This window comes from Carassius auratus, chromosome 2 (genome assembly GCF_003368295.1).
Source record: "Carassius auratus strain Wakin chromosome 2, ASM336829v1, whole genome shotgun sequence".
Classification (NCBI taxonomy): domain Eukaryota; kingdom Metazoa; phylum Chordata; class Actinopteri; order Cypriniformes; family Cyprinidae; genus Carassius; species Carassius auratus.
In genome coordinates, this window is record NC_039244.1 from 29,462,580 (window position 1) to 29,482,042 (window position 19,463).

At 35.6% G+C, this 19,463-nt stretch overlaps 1 protein-coding gene across 3 annotated transcripts in view; it reads right to left on the bottom strand.

The window, feature by feature from the left end:
* Positions 1-2,983: 2,983 nt before the first annotated feature.
* The window catches only part of LOC113039776 (adhesion G protein-coupled receptor L2-like), a 100,068-nt gene continuing 83,588 nt past the window's right edge, over positions 2,984-19,463 (bottom strand). For 2 of the 3 annotated variants that reach the window (XM_026197877.1, XM_026197869.1), the window contains exons 16-21: positions 17,428-17,519; positions 15,579-15,747; positions 13,335-13,463; positions 12,047-12,143; positions 9,658-9,768; positions 2,984-4,694 (exon numbers count right to left, since the gene is read on the bottom strand). In XM_026197877.1, coding sequence (XP_026053662.1) covers positions 3,844-4,694; positions 9,658-9,768; positions 12,047-12,143; positions 13,335-13,463; positions 15,579-15,747; positions 17,428-17,519 — 1,449 coding nt within the window. In that variant the 3' untranslated portion in view covers positions 2,984-3,843. The remainder of the gene's footprint in view (positions 4,695-9,657; positions 9,769-12,046; positions 12,144-13,334; positions 13,464-15,578; positions 15,748-17,427; positions 17,520-19,463) is intronic. The other variant, XM_026197885.1, reaches the window with a different exon arrangement.

A 19,463-nucleotide genomic window follows, 5' to 3' on the forward strand; every position in this document is an offset into this window, starting at 1 on the left:
GTCACGCAGTGCTTTTACATACTTTTTCAGGTTGATAGTACTGCAGCAGTCATGTACATCACTAGCTGTATTTATATGAATCCAAATAGTCCATTTGTAATTGAGCTAGTAACCTGGTGGTTTAAACCTTTTCTAATCCTTTTAATAGAACATTTAAATGCTTGATCAGATCAAAACGTTATGTGCCTGTGCAAATGAAATGGCATATAGTAATGTATGATGCATGTAATGAGCTGATGTTGATGAATCATGTCTTATAAATGTTGATTCAATCTAAAATTCTGTCTACTTTTTATCTAAGAAATGGTGCAAGACAAATGTTGTCCCACCAGACCTTACATCAGAATCTTATTCACAGATGCCTTGTTTTGGGGACAGGAAGTGGAATGTTTACTGCTTGATAACAGCACGGCACAAACCTTTGTCTCCTTATTAGGAGCCAAAATAGATAACTATTAAGACAAGAAAACAATAAAGAAAATAATCAGGAGACTGGCTATTATAAGCATATTAAACCAGCAGGAAACAATATTTGTGCCATGTGCTCATGTCAAAGGATCAAATCCAATTGGAAATCTGTAGCATATAGATTTGCACATCAACCCAATCTATTTGTCTGGCATTCACATTAACACTATGGTCAAATTCATCAATTGGAATGATTTCATTCTGACTGAACCAAAGGGTGTCCATATATCTACTGGTTCCCAACCATGTTCCTGAAGCCCCCAACACTGTGCATTTTGAATGTCCCCTTTATTTGGCACACCAGGTCTTGGAGCCTATAGACCCCTTTTGCGCGGACGTCACAGGTACGTCACGGCGCTAGCTGGAGGCAAAACAAACGGAAAACTGGAGGCGGCTAATACAAACCAACACAGGGTCGGCTACTCAAGGAGCTTAAAATGTCGTCTTGTTGTGTTGTTGGTTGCCAGAATCGACGGAGAACATTTTATATACATTGTTGTGATTAATTGTGACCGGAGTTTAAGAACATGGTAAGAAAGAATAAATACAGAAAGTTTATAATTAATTTACAGTCTTCGGAATTTTTATTTCTAGAAAATATTTACATCTTAATAATAATTTTACTGTAATGTCAGTCTTTATTTAATCTAAGGATTCATACGACCTCAGTTTATCTTTACTTTACACGCTCGGTTTCTCTATCAGGTAAGTGCAGATGTCAGGCCACTCAATCGGAGGTAATCCTGTCAGATCGTCCATCCCATGAGTGATTGTGTACGGGTCGACCAATCTGGTTCCGTCCGTTAAAGTTAACTTTTTTAAATAATTATCGCGGTCCCGGACAGTGAGTGATCTTAAATATTCAGATAAAGCAGATATATTCAGATTTTCTCCAGCCACTGTTAAAAAAACAAGCTAAGAAAACTCGCTAGCTACCGTTTGTTCAAGTGTTGAGGGGAATCTTTCTGCCTCCAGCTAAGCCCCGCCCACACAAATATGTCACCTTGTTTACCAACTGTAAAAGGGTCTATAGTAATGAGGTGATGATCTAAATCAGGTGTGTTTGATTAAGGACACACACAAACTATGCAGTGTTGGGGTACTCCAGGAACATGATTATGTACAATCATCAGGAAAGAGCACTCACATCCAGTATTAGATCTGGCATGGCATGTTACTGTCACCAGGACTTGCTCTTGGATCAGGGAGTCATGCTTGAATAATGTAGGCTGCATCCTCAGGTGGGGTTGAGGATTTCATGAAAGTATTTGATGACGCACATGTGGACATAAGGCTCAGGAATGCTTCATTTTCCGCGTTCCTTTTGTGCACAGTTGAGTGTGCAAGTAAACTCCACCGTGCAAGGCAGACCTTTCTTTTGTTGCTCTCAAATGACTCACACATTCATTGCTGTCTGTGTGGACATCAGCTGATGACAAAATTCCTACAGACTTTTCTTAAGCTGGAAAGGAATGTGGCAAATAGTTGCATCAGATGAATAAACATTGTCTGCTTGTGTTCTCTCTGAAATTCCCAGACCCCCCGATGATCAAGCTCTGGCCTAAATGGCTTGTGTTGGAGTGTCAAATGTTTTCTTGGCATTTCACCTTTAGCTTCTAGGTGCTGCAAAGAAGGGTTTAACTGATTCCTCAAAAAATTGGCACATTTTCATCTGGAATTCTGAGGTTTTTAGTAAAACTTGTAGTTTCCAAACTATCAGCTTCTGACACAGTGTCTCATTCCTTCATTACTTTTTACGGCTCTTATAATATTCAAAACATTCTGAACAGGTTGGAAAAAAAATCTGATGTATCATGGCCCATTCAGTCATCTCCTAAATCAGGTTTGAGGTCACATTTATCATTGTTCTGCAAATTTTCGCAGGTGCAATAAAGTCATTTCAATAGGAATCCACACAATGTTGAACTTTGCACGAGGGTTTCACTGATTTTGCAACTAGTTCAAATTAGTCTTGTGAACTAAGCACATAGACAAACAGAAAACTGCTTGGTTTTAGAGTGACATCTATGTGAGATGTTAATTATACGTCGCAATACAACCGATAATAGATACTAGACCAAAGACATTTTCACTAGTGTGACGACATTAGCAAAATCAGACATAATCAGAAAAACAATCCACTACATACACAATCCATTTGCTCTATTTCAGAGCTGGACATCGTTTCTTTAAGAGACACTTGTTACTATGTTAACTCAACAGAAATGGTAGTTTAGTGCAAAAATAATTTCAGTGTATGCATTAAGAAAAGTCAATATAAAATAACCGAAAATAACTTTTTTTTTTGTTTTAAAATACATAAGATTTGGATATTAAAATGAGTTATACGTTGACTTCAAAGTTTTGCTAAAACATAAATAATACATATAACTAGCAACAGTTTATTTATATTGGATGTAATTCATCAGACAAGCTAAGAAGAGATCTTAAGTAATTTTTCACATACTTTAACAGTTTGATTGCTAGTTTGATGCCGCACTGAATGAGAATGATATATCTACAAACAAGAAAAAATCATCACATTTATTCAATATCAAACAAGAGTTGAATGTACATCTGCAATGACAATGGAGTTTTAAAAAAAGACCGAAGTGAGTATCAACATTTACATCACACCCACTTTCGTTCCAACCCTTTTTTATTCCATACTTCATATAATAAATTATTTAGTGCCAAATACTGAGATATGTTTTTAAGACATTGTGTTGACACACATTAATGTAATAGATCCCTGACAAATTCAAAGCATTTTTTAAAAATCAAATTCACTTCAAATTTGTGCAAGACACAACTTCCTTTAAGCTAAAAAAAAAACAAGGAAGCTCCTTTTTGTATATTTACATTTTCAAAATACAACCTCCATTATACAATCCATAACCGAAAACATCATTCACAAGTGGAGATGTGGTGGCTGTTTTTTTTTAACACCTGGTACTGCAAAATAGATTTTCTTTAGTTGTCATTTGTACAACAGCTATTTGTGCAATAGAGAAAATATAAGGCCTGAGTCTGGGATATTTATTCATTCTTTTCATTTTCTGTATCATAGTCTTTTCTGTATTTCAAAGAAGGGAGGATTCACCTGCAAACAGGCTGGGAGAGTTTACAAAGTCCTACAAAAATGAGACATTGTTTGCATGTTTCTTTTTTATATATATATACTGTACAAATCTTTTGGCAGATGATGATGATGATGCCAGTCTTGACACTTTCTGCTCACTTCGAGCAGTTTGATTGACCATCAGTTCGATTACTATAAAACAATTCATTGTGCCATTGACCAGTCCTGTCTTAGTGTTGTCTGTGGATGGGAGAAGCAAAAGAATAAAACGAAGGAAAGGGAACATTCTTGGCTCAGAGGCTGGTGATGAGCTGCATCTGTCCATCACTAGAGACTTCTCCCTCGGGGAGCCCGGGGCCAATACAGCCCTCGCTAGTGCCTCGACGGCTAATCTGATAGTAGGAAAGTGGTTGAGTCCCATCTCCCAGGTCGGGCAAGCTCTTGTAGCATTGTTCCTCAGTTTCACTTTGGGCGGATGAGCAAGGAGAACCCTCATCCTGTCCGCTGACAAGGTCGGGGGAGTCAGAGGACTGAGAGTCTCTGAGATTGGGCATGCTTGTGTACAATGAGTCCCTGTTATTTGGAGAGGGTGTGTTGTCTAACTCTTTCGCGCTCTCCTCATCCTCTTCTCTCTTTCTGCAGTCCTTCTGCAGTTTGACAGCCTGTTGGGATGCCTTTTGAGCGCTGTAAAGAAGCGAATGAGTTTGTTGGGGCAAAAGTGGGGATTCGAGGGCCTCCCGGTCGTTTGGATGAAGGAGAAGAAGCTCTAGGGCCGGGTGGCTAGAGGAAGGTGGCAAAACGGAGGTGTCGGCAATTTTGGCATCATCTTCACTCCGGTTTCTAATCCCGACAGCCACGTCTAAGGTTTCCTGCAGACCCCGGAGGCTGCTGTCAGACGCTGGGGGGCATTTTGAGCTGGTTTGGTTTTGTGGTGGTGGCCGGCGAGGCCTCAGGTTGTTGTGAACCAGCTCGGAGATGATCTTCTTCTCAAAGGCAGCGTCATCCAAAGCGTCACCGGGCGGGAAGCACAACGTGGGGTCTTCGTAGTCGTCCTCTCGCGGTGAGTAACTGTTGTTGATGTTGTCGTTGAGAGGGAGCGTGTCCATGGTGCTGACATCCCGGCTGTTAGTTAACGAGTGCTGGCCTGAAATGAAAACAAATAATTCAGTACCACAAAGCTGCTGGAAATAAACAAATAGTAGGTATTTGTTACTATTGAGGACCTGGGATTTCGCATCACACTCAATACATGCCAAATGACAACTAAAAATAATGTATTGAAACTAGGGCTGTCAATTTAACATGTTTATTTGGTGCTATTATTTATGGATAAAATAATGCATCCTGTACATCATCTTACACTGCACGTAGTTGCAGGATGACGACTATGTGAGAAAGCCTATTAAAATACAGTTATCTGCCCTTGAAATTCAAGATATGAGGGCAAAAAAAATATATAAAATAATGCCCCTGTAGGGGTTTTTGTCTTATATTTATATCATATCATAGAGTTCAGCAATATCACATGAGCAAAGTGCTTTTTTATATTGTGTTACAATTTAGACACACTGCTGCTAACATTGTCTGTTTTGCTCAATTTCACAAATTAAAACAGTAGGCAGTGATTTATTACTGAATGAATCCATGTTTCTGAACGAATCGAGTGAGCCCATGATTCAATGACTCATTCGACATTCTTGAACGAATCAATTGTTTGAACAAATCAATTGAATTGTGAAAGTCATAATTTGATGAAATCATTTAATTTCAATATTACATATATATATATATATATATATATATATATATATATATATATATATTAAAAAGACAATACAAATGTATTTTTAAGTAATGTTAAATCTAACTATTTCTTTATAACGCTATTTTGTGTAATGTATATTCAAAGCTTATCTCACCTACACAACACTGACTTTAAATGATTTTTGGATGTGCAAATAACCTGTGATCAATTTGCATCATGTATCGAATTAAATAAAAAAAAATCATCTCTAGACAGCCCTAAGTAAAATCTAAAATATTAAATTAAAAGAGTAGAGATGTATGTTACTGAACAGATACAGTAAGAAAAAAAGTTCAATGTTTCAAAAACTGATGTCTTTAACAGCACAGCACAGAGAACAAAAGGCAGCCAAAGTACCTCTTTGCAAAAACACAAAGATTAAAGCATTCAAGAAAAGAAAAGCATAGATACAAAACATGCTGTAAATGTCTGCATCGAACATAAAAGAGATGAATGGTGTTTATGGAGCACACAGATGTCAGTCCACAGATCACAGACTGCAGGCAAAGGGTGCAAACACTCACATCATGTGTGTCTGCTCAGGCTAGCTGACCTGAGAACTGCCCATGTGCCAAAAGAAAAAGAGTGAAACAACAGCTTTTTAAAAAATTGCAGCGAAGACAGAAAAGTGAGAAATCACCAAGCAGAAAGCTTACAAACTTCAAAGGTCTGAATTCAGTCCATCAAGATCCACCACACGCATTTCATTTCACGCACAATTTGAACAAATAAATAACAAAGAAAAAAATATGCAAGACTATGGTAAACAATTTTAATGTGCCACACTGAAAAGCTGACATAAATTTTCCCTCATAAATTAGGGTTAGGAAAATTTCGAAATGTAAGACTTTTTCAGTTCAAGTTTCAATTTGAATAGAATTGGCAATGCACCACAGGATGCTGAATTATAATTTGGAGTTTTCTACAAATGTTTTATGTTTATTATTACGGCAGCCTGCTATTCTCTGATATAAATCTTTAAGTTCAATCAAAACTATTAACAACTATCAAAAGTGGTTATTATAGTGATTTGAGCTGAAACCACATATAATAAGTATGCTAATAATGCACATAAAAAGGAATGTTAATTTATTGATACATAAAGAAAATCACTGCAATATAAATTAATGAAAATAAAATATGAAATAATGAAATATAATTTAAATGCAATTTTGCAAAAGTGGAATTCCAAACACTTATCAATAACAAATTTTTAAGGTTAAAAATAAATTAAGGTAATTGCGCCTTTTTATCTCACAATTCTGACTTTTTCTCAGAATTGTGATTTAAACTCGCAATTATGACTTTTTTCACACAATTTCAAGATTATATCTCTTAACTATTACGTTATTTTATAATTGCCAGATCATTTCTCGTAATTATGACTTTATGACGTGAAATTCTGAGAAACAAAGACAGAATTTCGAGATATTAACTCATAATTATGATAAAAAAATCTCAGAAATGCGAGAAAAAGTCAGAATTGCAAGATATAAACTCAAGTTCATTTCTGACTTTATAATTTATCGCAATTGTAATAAAGTCAGAATTGCAACTTTATATCACACAATTCTGATGTTATAACTCGCAATTACGAGTTTATATCTCGCAATTCTGATGTTATAACTCGCAATTACGAGTTTATATCTCGCAATTCTGACTTTATTACTTGCAATTACGAGTTTATATCTCACAATTCTGACTTTATAACTCGCAATTACGAGTTTATATCTCACAATTCTGATGTTATAACTCGCAATTACGAGTTTCTATCTCACAATTCTGATGTTATAACTCGCAATTACGAGTTTATATCTCACAATTCTGATGTTATAACTCGCAATTACGAGTTTATATCTCACAATTCTGATGTTATAACTCGCAATTACGAGTTTATATCTCGCAATTCTGACTTTATTACTCGCAATTACGAGTTTATATCTCACAATTCTGACTTTATAACTCGCAATTACGAGTTTATATCTCACAATTCTGATGTTATAACTCGCAATTACGAGTTTATATCTCACAATTCTGACTTTATAACTCGCAATTACGAGTTTATATCTCACAATTCTGACTTTATAACTCGCAATTACGAGTTTATATCTCGCAAATCTGACTTTATAACTCGCAATTACGAGTTTATATCTCGTTTATATCTTTATTTTGATTGTCCACTTTACACATTCTACTAACTAAAAGTAACTTAGTGCAACTGCATGTCAACTAATTCTCATTAGAGTGTTAGTAGACATGTACTTGCAAAGTTAACATCAAAATAAAGTGTTACCTGAATATTTTCTGCTTAGGCCTACATTATACGAATGCATTAACATCTCAAGTCATAATTACAAAAGCAGTATGAAAAAGCATTATCTCTTGACTAATAAAAATAAATTGGTGACAGAAATCATACAGTCTATGAATGGCTGTTTCATGTGGAGCAGAAGATGGATTTACATTTCTGTAGTTTGAAAGAAAGATAAGATGTGAAAAACATATCTGTGCTCTGCTGTGAAATAAGGCATGAAAGAGTTGAACGGGAGGAGAGAGAGACAATGAAGGACAAAAATAAAGCAAACAACCATAAAACATCATCTCAGCCAAGATTATTTGCATTTGTTTGTGCGCTGGCGATGGGTTTAATCCAGTCAGGTGCTGTCTGGAGAAGCAGGCCAACAGATGCAGTCAGAATGCTGTTGGATGAGCTGGAAAGCAGGACTTCTGGGAGAAAAGCCAGGCCAGATCTTTGATTGCTCGGTGTTGCAATTTTACAAATGCTTTTCCTGCTGGTGTTTGTTTATCTAGGTGAAATGTAAGGACCGAAGGTCTCAGTCTGAGCGAGCTGTTCAGATGCAATTAGAAGTGTTTCTTTTGTTCACTCCTTCTGCATGCAGAGCATTCGTGCAGCAGTCATGGCTAGGAAGACATTACACTGCCCCAAACAGAAATATAACTCTTCTATTGCATTAGAGTGAAAACATTTGTCCAAACGTCCTTAAAACAGCACTGAAACTGTCAGCATTCTTATGCATTTTCACACTATTCGACTGACTATTCACTTCATTATATGCTGTAAACTTGCATACTCTACCATAAAACTGTTAAAGTACAGAATATCTGGTTTTATAATATACGTATATATTCTGTTCAGCTTAGTCTGTTGAAACTAGATCACCATGCACTTGTGTTTTATAACTGAAATCACTTTTTTTGATGATACAGTATTAAATGGCAAATGCTGACTCAGTCTACTCAAATAAAGCAAAGTGACCTGTGGTTCAATAATCTAATAAAGTTAGGAAGCCATTTGTCAACCACATCATCGGTCTACTGCACACATGAGGAACGCCTTCTTTCTTTAACTGAGTTTAGATCAGAAGCAATGAAATGGGTTAACATTGCACAGCATCTCATAACAATGGCTTTCTTTTAAACAATGGCACTACAGAGAACAGACCCTGATTCATTAAACATTCATGGTTTAAATCCATTCGTCACTCTGTACACGCTACAGAATACGTGGAACACTGAATCCATGAAGGACTTTAAAAGGATTGAGTATTGCCATTAAAAAAAAAAAGTACAACACAGTTGCTATGGTTCATAACTTTTAGCTGTAAGCCATTACAAAAATGATTAGAGTGAAAAGTTTCATAATAATATTATTTTGTGTGTGGTTTCATATGATGACTTGTTTAATGTCGAGTTATCAAAATGTCAAATGCCGTTTCTTTTTTCAATTTTGATAATGGAGTGAAATGTTGTACTACACATTTTCCCCCCAATGTCTGCTCTTCTTTTTATATACAGTAGATAAAATGAAAATGCATGGTGATCACTGACTGTTCATCTCAAATTTGGGTGGTTTATTAAAACTGCTGTATGTTTACATTAAACTGAGATTAAACTACAGTCCCCTTACATAATACAAATTACCCTCTCTGTGTTTGTATTTGTGCTGCTTTAAAATGTAAAGTTTAGTCGATCTGTAATGTGAAGTTGTACTACTAAGGACAAAGACAACTTGGATATTTGAGTCTTCTCAAGTGAAATCCGGCAACGCTATTCTAATGCACGATTGACAAAAAGTCAAATGAAAAGTGTTAACTAATAAATTTGAGGTAATGGTATGAAAAAAACAAAACAAAGCAAAAGATTTATGCAGCTGAAAAACAAATGCTTTGAAAACAGATTGTCTGCAAATCACGGTCCAGTGGCAATCATGCTGTGAAAAAACTGGTTTTTCCAACCCACATTCCCAAACGCTTTCCCGAAAGAGAAGCGCCCCGTAAAGCACCTGGAGAAGGGGTGTTGCAGACGATGGTTTCGGCGAGAAGGTTGTTATAGCGGTTGTTAGTGTCGTGAGGTCTGAGGAGAGGGTTAGTTAGCAGATAGTTGCCGGTCATTCCTGTGTAAATAGAGAAAGGAGAATGAGCGTGAACGAGAGAGGTTTAGGAAAACAACAGAAGAGACAGAATTACGTTTGCCATTCAGATGGCATTGCTGTGTGTGTGTGTGTGTGTGTGTGTGTGAACAGCTGCACAGAAGAACTAAATGTTGACTGATCGTTTATATATTTCAGATATGTGAACAGAGCTCACCAAGCTAATTTTTCTTTCTTTAAAAATATCTCTTATCTCACTAGAACTGACACGATTCTTTGACTTTCAGACACTAATATTCATAAAAATGTCTCTGTGTACAGCATGCTTCTGTCCCAATGCCACATTACAGATCAATCTTTTCAGAATATACTTATGAGGGCTACAAATAACACTATTAAATGAATTTTCAATTTCCAATTTTAAGTGTACCAAAGAACACTGGATAAGCCAAACTTTCTTGCATCATACCTGAGCGTGTTATTTTCAAACAGCTCTTCAGCAACACTTTTTCAAAGCATAAATAATTTATCATTTTTAAAATGCACCGTGATTGCTCTCCAACCTAGGACAATATAGTGAACACATACACATGCCTATGCACTTTGCACAGATGCACGCATGCATGCATTTTCACAAGTTTATACATATGCATGCATGCATTTACCTTTTGGATGTAGTTATAAAGATTTCTCTTTAAATGTAGTTTTCTTTATAATTTTGTCAAAAGTTTATTTTGTTCAGTTAGCTTTAATCAAGCTTTTTTGCCTCTCCCTGCACTGCAGATAAATTGTATTTTCTTGATATTTTTGTGTTACATTTTAAACTGTGTGATATAAATAGAAAAAAAAAAAAAAAACAATGTAAAGTCCTGATTAAAAAGACGAAGAGACTATATGCTTGCTGATCCTAAAATAACAGCACAAACAGCTCATCTTGGCAATCCAACAGAAAGAAGAAAATAAAAGCTGAGTTGTGTTTCTTTATAACAGTTTAAACCTGTATGTAAATTATAAAAGCAACACTTTTGTTTTTGCCCCCATTTTTCATAAGCTGAACTAACAGATCTAAGACTTTTTCTATGCACACAAAAAGCCTATTTCTCTCAAATTTTGTTCACAAATCTGTCTAAATCTGTGTTCGTGAGCAATTCTCCTTTGCAGAGATAATTCATCCTACTCACAAGTGTGGCATATCAAGATGTTGATTAGACAGCATGATCTAGGTGTGTCTTTGGCTGGCCACAGTAAAAGACCACTCTAAAATGTGCAGTTTTATCACACAGCAGATGTCACAAGTTTTGAAAGAGCATGCAATTGGCATCCTGACTGCAGGAATGTCCACCGGAGCTGTTGCCTCTGAATTGAATGTTCATTTCTTTGCCATAAGCCGTTTCCAAAGGCTCCAAATAGGCCTTTTGTGTATATAGAGAAAGTCTTAGATCTTTGAGTTTAGCACATGAAAAATGGGGTCAAAAACAGTTCGGTTCAGTATATATAACAGTATATATATAACATAGATCGATGAAATGGCTAGTGAGATGGATTAATGCACTGCATCACAGACCACACAGCAGGACGAGATACCATGAACACACAGCATATCACCAAGTTAAAAAAAGAAGATTTGTACACCAAATATATCTTCATTACTTGTGTTACTAGAAAGAAAGAGCAAGTGTTCATTTGTTAAATGATGAGTGGTATTTGCCAGCATTGTTCACCTGGAATGTTTTGATATTGCTTTATCTGCTGCCAAGTCTGCACAATAACAGTATTTAAATTCATATATATATATATATATATATATATATATATATATATATATATATATATATATATATATATATATATATATATATATATATATATATATAAAAAAGTTTAAATATACAAATAAAATACAATTTTTTTTTATTATTGTTATACAACTATGCACTCTCACTGTGGAAATAATTTTATTTATATAATAATTTTGTATAATCATATTATCAGCCATTTTTACATTACATTCAGCTAATGTGCTTTAACTGTCCATGCATGCACTTGTAAACTAAACTATTACACAGAAAGCTTATACTGAGTGTTTTGAGTTTATTCAATGCACTTTGTGGCTACAGGCTGCATTTACTTTTTTCCCCATCATGGCGAAATAAATAATTTGTCACTATTTACCCTTAATTAAAAGGCCTGATGAAGACAAAAGGAAATAAAAGAATGACTTTCACATAAACATCTCTGGAACAAGTAGAAAACCCCTATAGTATCTATGAAGCCATAGTAGTGTGTGTGTTTGATCGCTCACCTTGGTTCAGAGTGGAAGTGCTGTTGACATCTCCGGAGATGAAGGACGACTCTGATTGTTTCCTCACAGTGTCGTTCCACATGCTCCTGATGCGGCTCTGCGGCGACACAAAGACACGTTCCCTGATTAATGCGTCTAATATTCATGCAGCACCGGCAAACACTGTTTAGCAGGACTATTAACACCACATGTGGAATCAAAGACTGCAAAAGAAAATGTCTAAGCAACACATTCTGAAGATTACATCTGCTGCACAATAATTACAATATTCACAGTAATTACAATATGCATTATTCATGGCAAGTTCAAACAACAGTATTCAGCTTATTCTTTAATACGCACCAAATTATTATAGTATAGATACTTTCAGAAATAGTTATTATGAAAGGAATGTTGTGGTTTCAATACAGGTTAAGCTCTATCAACAATTATTTTTGGTACAATGCTGACTACAACAGAAAATTGTGTTGAATCCTTAAGTTAGAAATTTCTGCAAAGCGCCATACTAATAAAAGGTGAATTGAAGTAAATTTGGGAGGGGGGAGGGGGGGTGCAGAATGAAAGTCTATGGGGCAAGATATTGTGGATAGATTTAAAAGAAATGTACAGCTTTTTTTTTTTGTTAAAACACTTATAGTACATAAAGTATTTAGTTATCATTTGAGCTTAAATTGTACAAATCATCATTTTGAACTACGTTTATAAGTAGATTAACCTTCTGGTTATGTATTGAAATACTTTAAATAATACAATTACATTTTCAAGTATAAAAATTAGATAAAAATAAATACATAAAAAATTTCTTAGTTACATATGTCTGCATATTTATTTATTTATTTTGCTGAAATGAGAGTATTAAATTTTGTGGTAGAATTTTGTGTTGCGTCCTTTCAAAGCATGCATTTTACTCAACTACATTTCACTGTAATGCATTATTTTGAGATGAATAAATAGACACCTTCTTCAAGACTTCATAGCAATGTCCGATTCGTAAACAAGCCAGTTCTCTGATTCTGATTTGATTTGAAACTGAATTTGCTGATCCAGCTCAAATGCGAATTGGACAACTCTAGCTGTTCTCCTATCAACACATCACTGATTTAATGATCTGGTTGCGACGAGTCTTCAGTTAACGACTCACTGAATTGTTAATTTCTGGCTCAAAATAAGTATAATCAATCGTGAACAGATGGAGAAGAGCAAACCTTGTTTACAATCACTACTGCAGACAAGTGAGAGGGTATATCAGTAAAGAAGAATAAAAACACTGAATGTATTTCAGATGTACCTGTGTAGCAGATGAATATCGAGCAGTGGACCTGGAGGCCGAGGTTTTATTAACCCCGTGAGATCCTTCAGCAGGAAGACCAGTACAGCACTGAGACTGCCGGAAACACTTACTGTACTCTTTACGCACCTGTGACGACACAATCCAACACCAGCTCCGTTAACAACCGAAAAAATACATTATTACAGCAGAGGAAAGGGTAGGAGATGTCACATCATAAAAGCTTGTAAGACGTAGTTAACAAATGCAGTGAGCAGCGCTGTCATCAGAAATCACCCTCAACCATTGAAATGACAGTATGACAAAGATATCGCTTTCCTCGGCGGATATTCAGATTCATGGTTTTTTGTGAACATGAGACTGAGCTGAAGAACGAATGCTGCATCAGGTAATCACATTATACTTGACTCAATACAGTGAGCTTTTAATACAGTGATACAATAAGCTTTTAATGAAACAAGTAAACTTTCCTTTGTTACTAGCTCTAAAGTGACGTTTGTGAATTAGTAACGGAGGCTTGATCTCCGCAGTTAAACTGAGATTTGTATCTGTGGCAGAAGGAAGAAGTTCGGCTCAAGAGGATTTTAACAGACACTCCCATTGTCTCTTTATTTACACACTTGTGCAGTCGAACTGTTGTATAAATGAAATATTGCTCAATTAGTTACATGTTTAAAGCCACTGCAGATACTTTTGCAGATTACGAAACCCTTTGAACTAAGAACATAATCCTTTATTTAGTGAGGTGTTTGCATTAAACATTCTTCAAACATTCACACTTTAGCCTTGTGTGAGATGTACGATTTATCTTGTGGTCATACGGTGTTTATACTTAAGGTAAGCACAGATTAAAAAAATGTGTGAGTTAGTTAAATGATTCATTTGGATTACACTCGTGGTAAATACACCACATGTGCTGCTTAAATACAGACAGATGCTGATTTCCTGCAACAGATGTTCTTCACTTATCACTAGCATACACACACACACAAAAACAAGATTTAATATGCCTTAAAATCAATAAAAGGCCAGAAGGAAGTACAAAGACAGAACTTAATAAACATCTGCCATAATTAAATGTTATATAATAAAAATACACTTTATGGATTTAATCTAACTTTATTTACTAGCATCTTTGCTGCTGTCCTTCGATTATAAAATTCAAACAAACAAATAACAAATTTCTTTATGGTCAAACATTATTTTAAGGTCCAATTCTCACCATTTACTAACAACGAACTGACTTTTGCCTCAATAAACTCATAGTTGGCTGTTTATTAATAGTTAGTAAGGTAGTTAAGATTAGGAACTGGGTTGGATTAAGGGATCTAAACTACGATCATGCAGAAAAAAAACTATATTTGCTTACTAAGTACTTATGAACAGTGAATATGCTAGTAATATGCATGCTAATAACACACACACACACACACACACACACATATATATATATAAATAAATTAAAAGCTAAATATCTAAATATCACGTTAGTGTTGCCAAGTCTGTGGTTGTTTTTCATGTCCGCGGGTCGAAGCGACAATACCAATAACGTGATATTTAGCCCTTAAAATGCAAATTTTACAGAGGCAACCCTGCCATAAAACGTATATTTTAACCCCGGGAAGCAATTTTTATCGGGGAACCTCCTGGAAACGCGATTGGGCTAGTTTTGGGCTAGTTTTGAGAAGCAACTGGGCAGGATTTGTTGTGAAAACCTGGCAATCTGGATCTGAACGCACGTGCTGGAGATATACTTCTAATTACAGGAGCGTCTTTACTGATGAGAGGTGCATGAAAATCGTATTCGATTTTTTGCACAGCCCTAATATTATTATTCAAATAATTTAAATTAAATATGACAAATAATCATCCAATGCCTGTCAATTTTGCCTCTAAAATGGTTTCACTTTAAACTGGAGCAAGAGATTTTTTTATTTATGAAAACACCATTTAAATGACCTTTGACTTCTATCTTTTATAACTGTATTAAAAACATATATTTAAAAGATACAACCTCTTAAAACAGGACTTTGAAAAAGAAAACCTTGAAAATATTTACTGACTTGCAGACAAAAACAAAATAATCAGGCATAAGCTCAAAAGATTTGAGTTTAATTAAATATGACAAATAAACATTGAAGCCAGAAAATGCATTATGAGCCAACATTCAACCCATTCAGCTGCCTTCAGTAATGAAGAAGTGTGGTGTATGACAAACCCATTCCTGTAATATCATGGGTTTACCTTCTTCTGCAGAAGACAGTGGAAGATGAAGATGAACATCCCTTGTAAAGTGTTGAAGATGGTGAAGAGGTACGCCATGATGACTGAAGAGTCGTTCAAGAAAAACAGGCCGAACAACCACGTCAGACAAACCAGACACAGCAGTGCAAACGCACCAAACACCCAGGACCTGAAACCCACAGGATTACACTCATAAATACATTTCATATGCTGCCCAGGCTCATTGGAAATACGTGCCTCTACCTATGTTCCGGCGAAACTCCAAAAACATCTATACGTATGAATCCCTGCAGTTTCCACTTGAAAAGAACACCCAATTTGATTAAGAAAGCCTAATTTTCACACAGTACCTAGACAATATTATGACTTCAAAGTAATTTGAACAAGCTGCCAGATTTGAAAACTGATACTTCTGAACATTAGCGTCACACAGTTTAAATATGTTTGGGTTTTCTAACGCAGTAGTTGAAACCGCAGTTCGACAGAACAACTCAAAGGATGTTAAAATAGCAAGAGTGCATTTTTATATCACTTTTGCTAACACTAGGGTTTGGGTTTGATTTAGGAGGTTTGTTATTTTCCAACATGATAGATCATTGACCTTTCAGCGACACTCAACATTCTGAACCGGCGCAATTCATGCCTGATGCAACGTGATAAAAGCGTGCCACGGTCACATAGTGAACGCATGTTTTAGAGCCACTCGCTGGAGTTTCCTTTGAAACTGCTGCAAAACGTGCCGTAAAGTACGTAACATCAGTATTTCACATATAGCACGTATCTCCAATGAGCATGGGTTGCTTTTGTGAGCAATATCATATAACATCTGTTTATAAGTGTCAAACTCTCTGCAAAACTTGCCGTAACTAAAAATAAATAAATGCATGTTTTTGTGCCTGTCCTACTCATTTATCTCATTTGTGTACCTGGAGCACAAAAGCAGTCTTAAGTCTCGGGGGGTATATTTGTAGCAAAAGCCAAAAATACATTGTATTGATCAAAATAATAATGATTTTATGCCACAAATCATTAGAATATTAAGTAAAGATTATGTTCCATGAAAATATTTAGTACATTTCCTACTGTAAATGTATCAAAATGTATCATTTTTTTTATTAGTAATATGTATTGCTAAGAACTTCATTTGGACAACTTTAAAGGCAAAAGTCAAAATCTTCTGTGTTCAGCAAAAGAAATAAACTCGTACAGAATGACTTGATGATGAGTAACTGATGACAAACATAATTCCTAGGTGAACTATTTTTTTTTATGTCAATTAACAGACTTTAGATTGCGTTTGTGAATTAGTTTATTGAGGTTTATGCATTAGTTAACCTCACTGACATCACGGTTGATTATAATGACAGCAGAACTTCTAGTGAAGAGCTCAAGAGATGATTTGAGTGGTATTGAGCTTATTTCCTCTTGGTAGAGAGTTAATTAATTGTCTCTGATTGGCTACTGCATTCGTGTTGCTTCCAGCTCATCTGGAAATATGCATTTAGGAAATATGCAAGGACAATGTTTATAAAAGTCAGACGGTGCTCTCACATTGCACATTAATTAGTTAATAACAGCGCTTAAAAAGTTAATGTTTTCTGTAATTATTCCCATAAACCCCAATTAGCTGTATTTGAGCATTTACACGTCCAGCTCCAGATGCAACCTCTACATCACGAACCCGTTCATGCAGCTGCAATGCAACGGCCACGCTGATGTTATTAGCCTCTTGCCACTTTCAATGAAGCAATCAAGATGATAAGCTGCGACTACAAAATAGCTGAGTTCAGAACATGAAAGCAAATGTCAGAACGTAAAACTGAGCAGACAGCATGAAGACTGAGCTTACCGTATGCTTTCCAGTCGACTGGAATCAGGTTTCATAGACATTGAGTGCTTTACCATCTTGTACACGGTCACCAGCAGAAAGATGAGATTGAGCTGTCGGAAAAGATAAAACATGTGGAGAAGACCACACAGCTTTCCCACAGTTCTTGGAAATCATGTTTGCAATTCATCATTCACATGGCATATTTGTCAAATTTCATATTCACATTCCTAACGCACCATGCAACGATCTTCCTTTTAGACGGATAGCAATGGCATTAAAAAATTAAAATAAAGCACGGTTTATGTTGGCTGATCTGAACTACGAAGCATAGCATTCAATAATTCATAAAGCAGACAGCAACTGCAAAAAAGCAAGAATGCATGAACTCTGCTGCGAGTATGGTATTATTTAAAAAGGCCTTGACAATTTTCTATTTTTTGATGAATCTAAACATCACTATTAAAATACATCTCGAACGAGAACATGATTCAAGTCAGCACAGAAGCCTGTAAGAATGTTAATATTTCTTGAGACACAAACAATCACCCAGAAAATAAAGTGCTACCATTTGTTCCTAAGTCTGATTTTAAAGATTATCGGAGACAAACTGCGCGTAGGCGCCTTCTCAGACGAGTGTAATTCATAACTTTGGCCCTGAAAGTGTTTTTCTTCAACGCCCTGAACATGGGAATGAAATTTAGGCTGACCAGAGAAGACCTCTTAAAGAAACATACTTCAGGGAAAAAAAAAGCATCATCTATTTTAATTACGTGCAACAAGAATAGAGCACCTCTATTAAAAATAAGCTTGCCTTAGTTCAGTTGGAGTTGAAAGAAAAGTTTTTTTTTTCCCAAACTTTCCCCCCTATTTTTCCAAAATGGCATAAATGGCATTTTTTTAAACTGTGTTTTATTCCAACATGTGGGTCACATATTGAAATGTAGCATTCGATTGAAGTACTAACTATGTGCATGGGTTAGTAAAGCACATGTTGTCAGTTTAGCATATTGTGCTTGACTTCAATCCAAAATGAGCAAACGTACATTACAAATAAGTGAGCACATTACAGCTTTGCATACAAGAGAATGAAAAACACACATTGGTTTATTTCTTAAAGGCACACACACACACACACACACGATGCAGCTAGAGAGAGGGAAAAAGAATAAGCCTTTGAAAAGAAAAGCTCTGAATTCTTTGCTTCGTCGATCATTAACACAAACCATATGTAAACACCAAAGAATTCAACTCAATTTTTCAGAGCCTTTCAAATATAGAGCGCCCACTCCAAAAAAGAGAAAGAATTACAGAAAGAGGGGGACTGGGGGAAATGAAGACATGAGAAAGCAAGCAAGAAAGAAAAAAAGAAAATCTAAATTTAACAACTGCGAATGGTTGGTTTGAATCTATATATGCTTTGCATTTACTTTTGACTTGTTGGCTCCTTCTGTTTGACTTATCCAAAGCTACTTACATACTGTATTATCATGAATATGTCACATAAACATACTGCAACTTGTGTTCCAGAGCGATTTTAATAATGCAGTTGGAAGTCATGTTTGCAAAAGAAATAATAGTTTAGCAAACATCGCAGATGTGGAAATATTTAGATTTGGTTTATTCCACTGGACTCCCTTTTTTGCAGGGGATTTGTTCAGATAAACTCTTTTCATCCTTATCTGCACATCCAGCGTGGTAGAACAGAAAACACTGTAGACCAGATATATTTTTACTCGTTTTAATGAGAGAAATAATTATGTTTTTCTAGTTCAGTAAATAACTTGTCGGTGAATTAGGCATTAATGGAGCGCGTGTTTGTACAGGAATGCTTTATTGTGGATTTCAGTTTTTATCTCTCCTCACATTCGACTTTAAGGGTTTGTTTTTCTTAGACAAGGTAAGGCATGTGAAGCTTGTTTAACGCATTTCCCACACACCGGTGATTCTGTTTGCTTTAAAATCGCTTCACCTTGGTGTTTGTAATGAATGCCACTGTAATTTGTTTATTTTATACTCTTATTCTTAATTTTTGTTTTTCCTCAACAATGCAATTT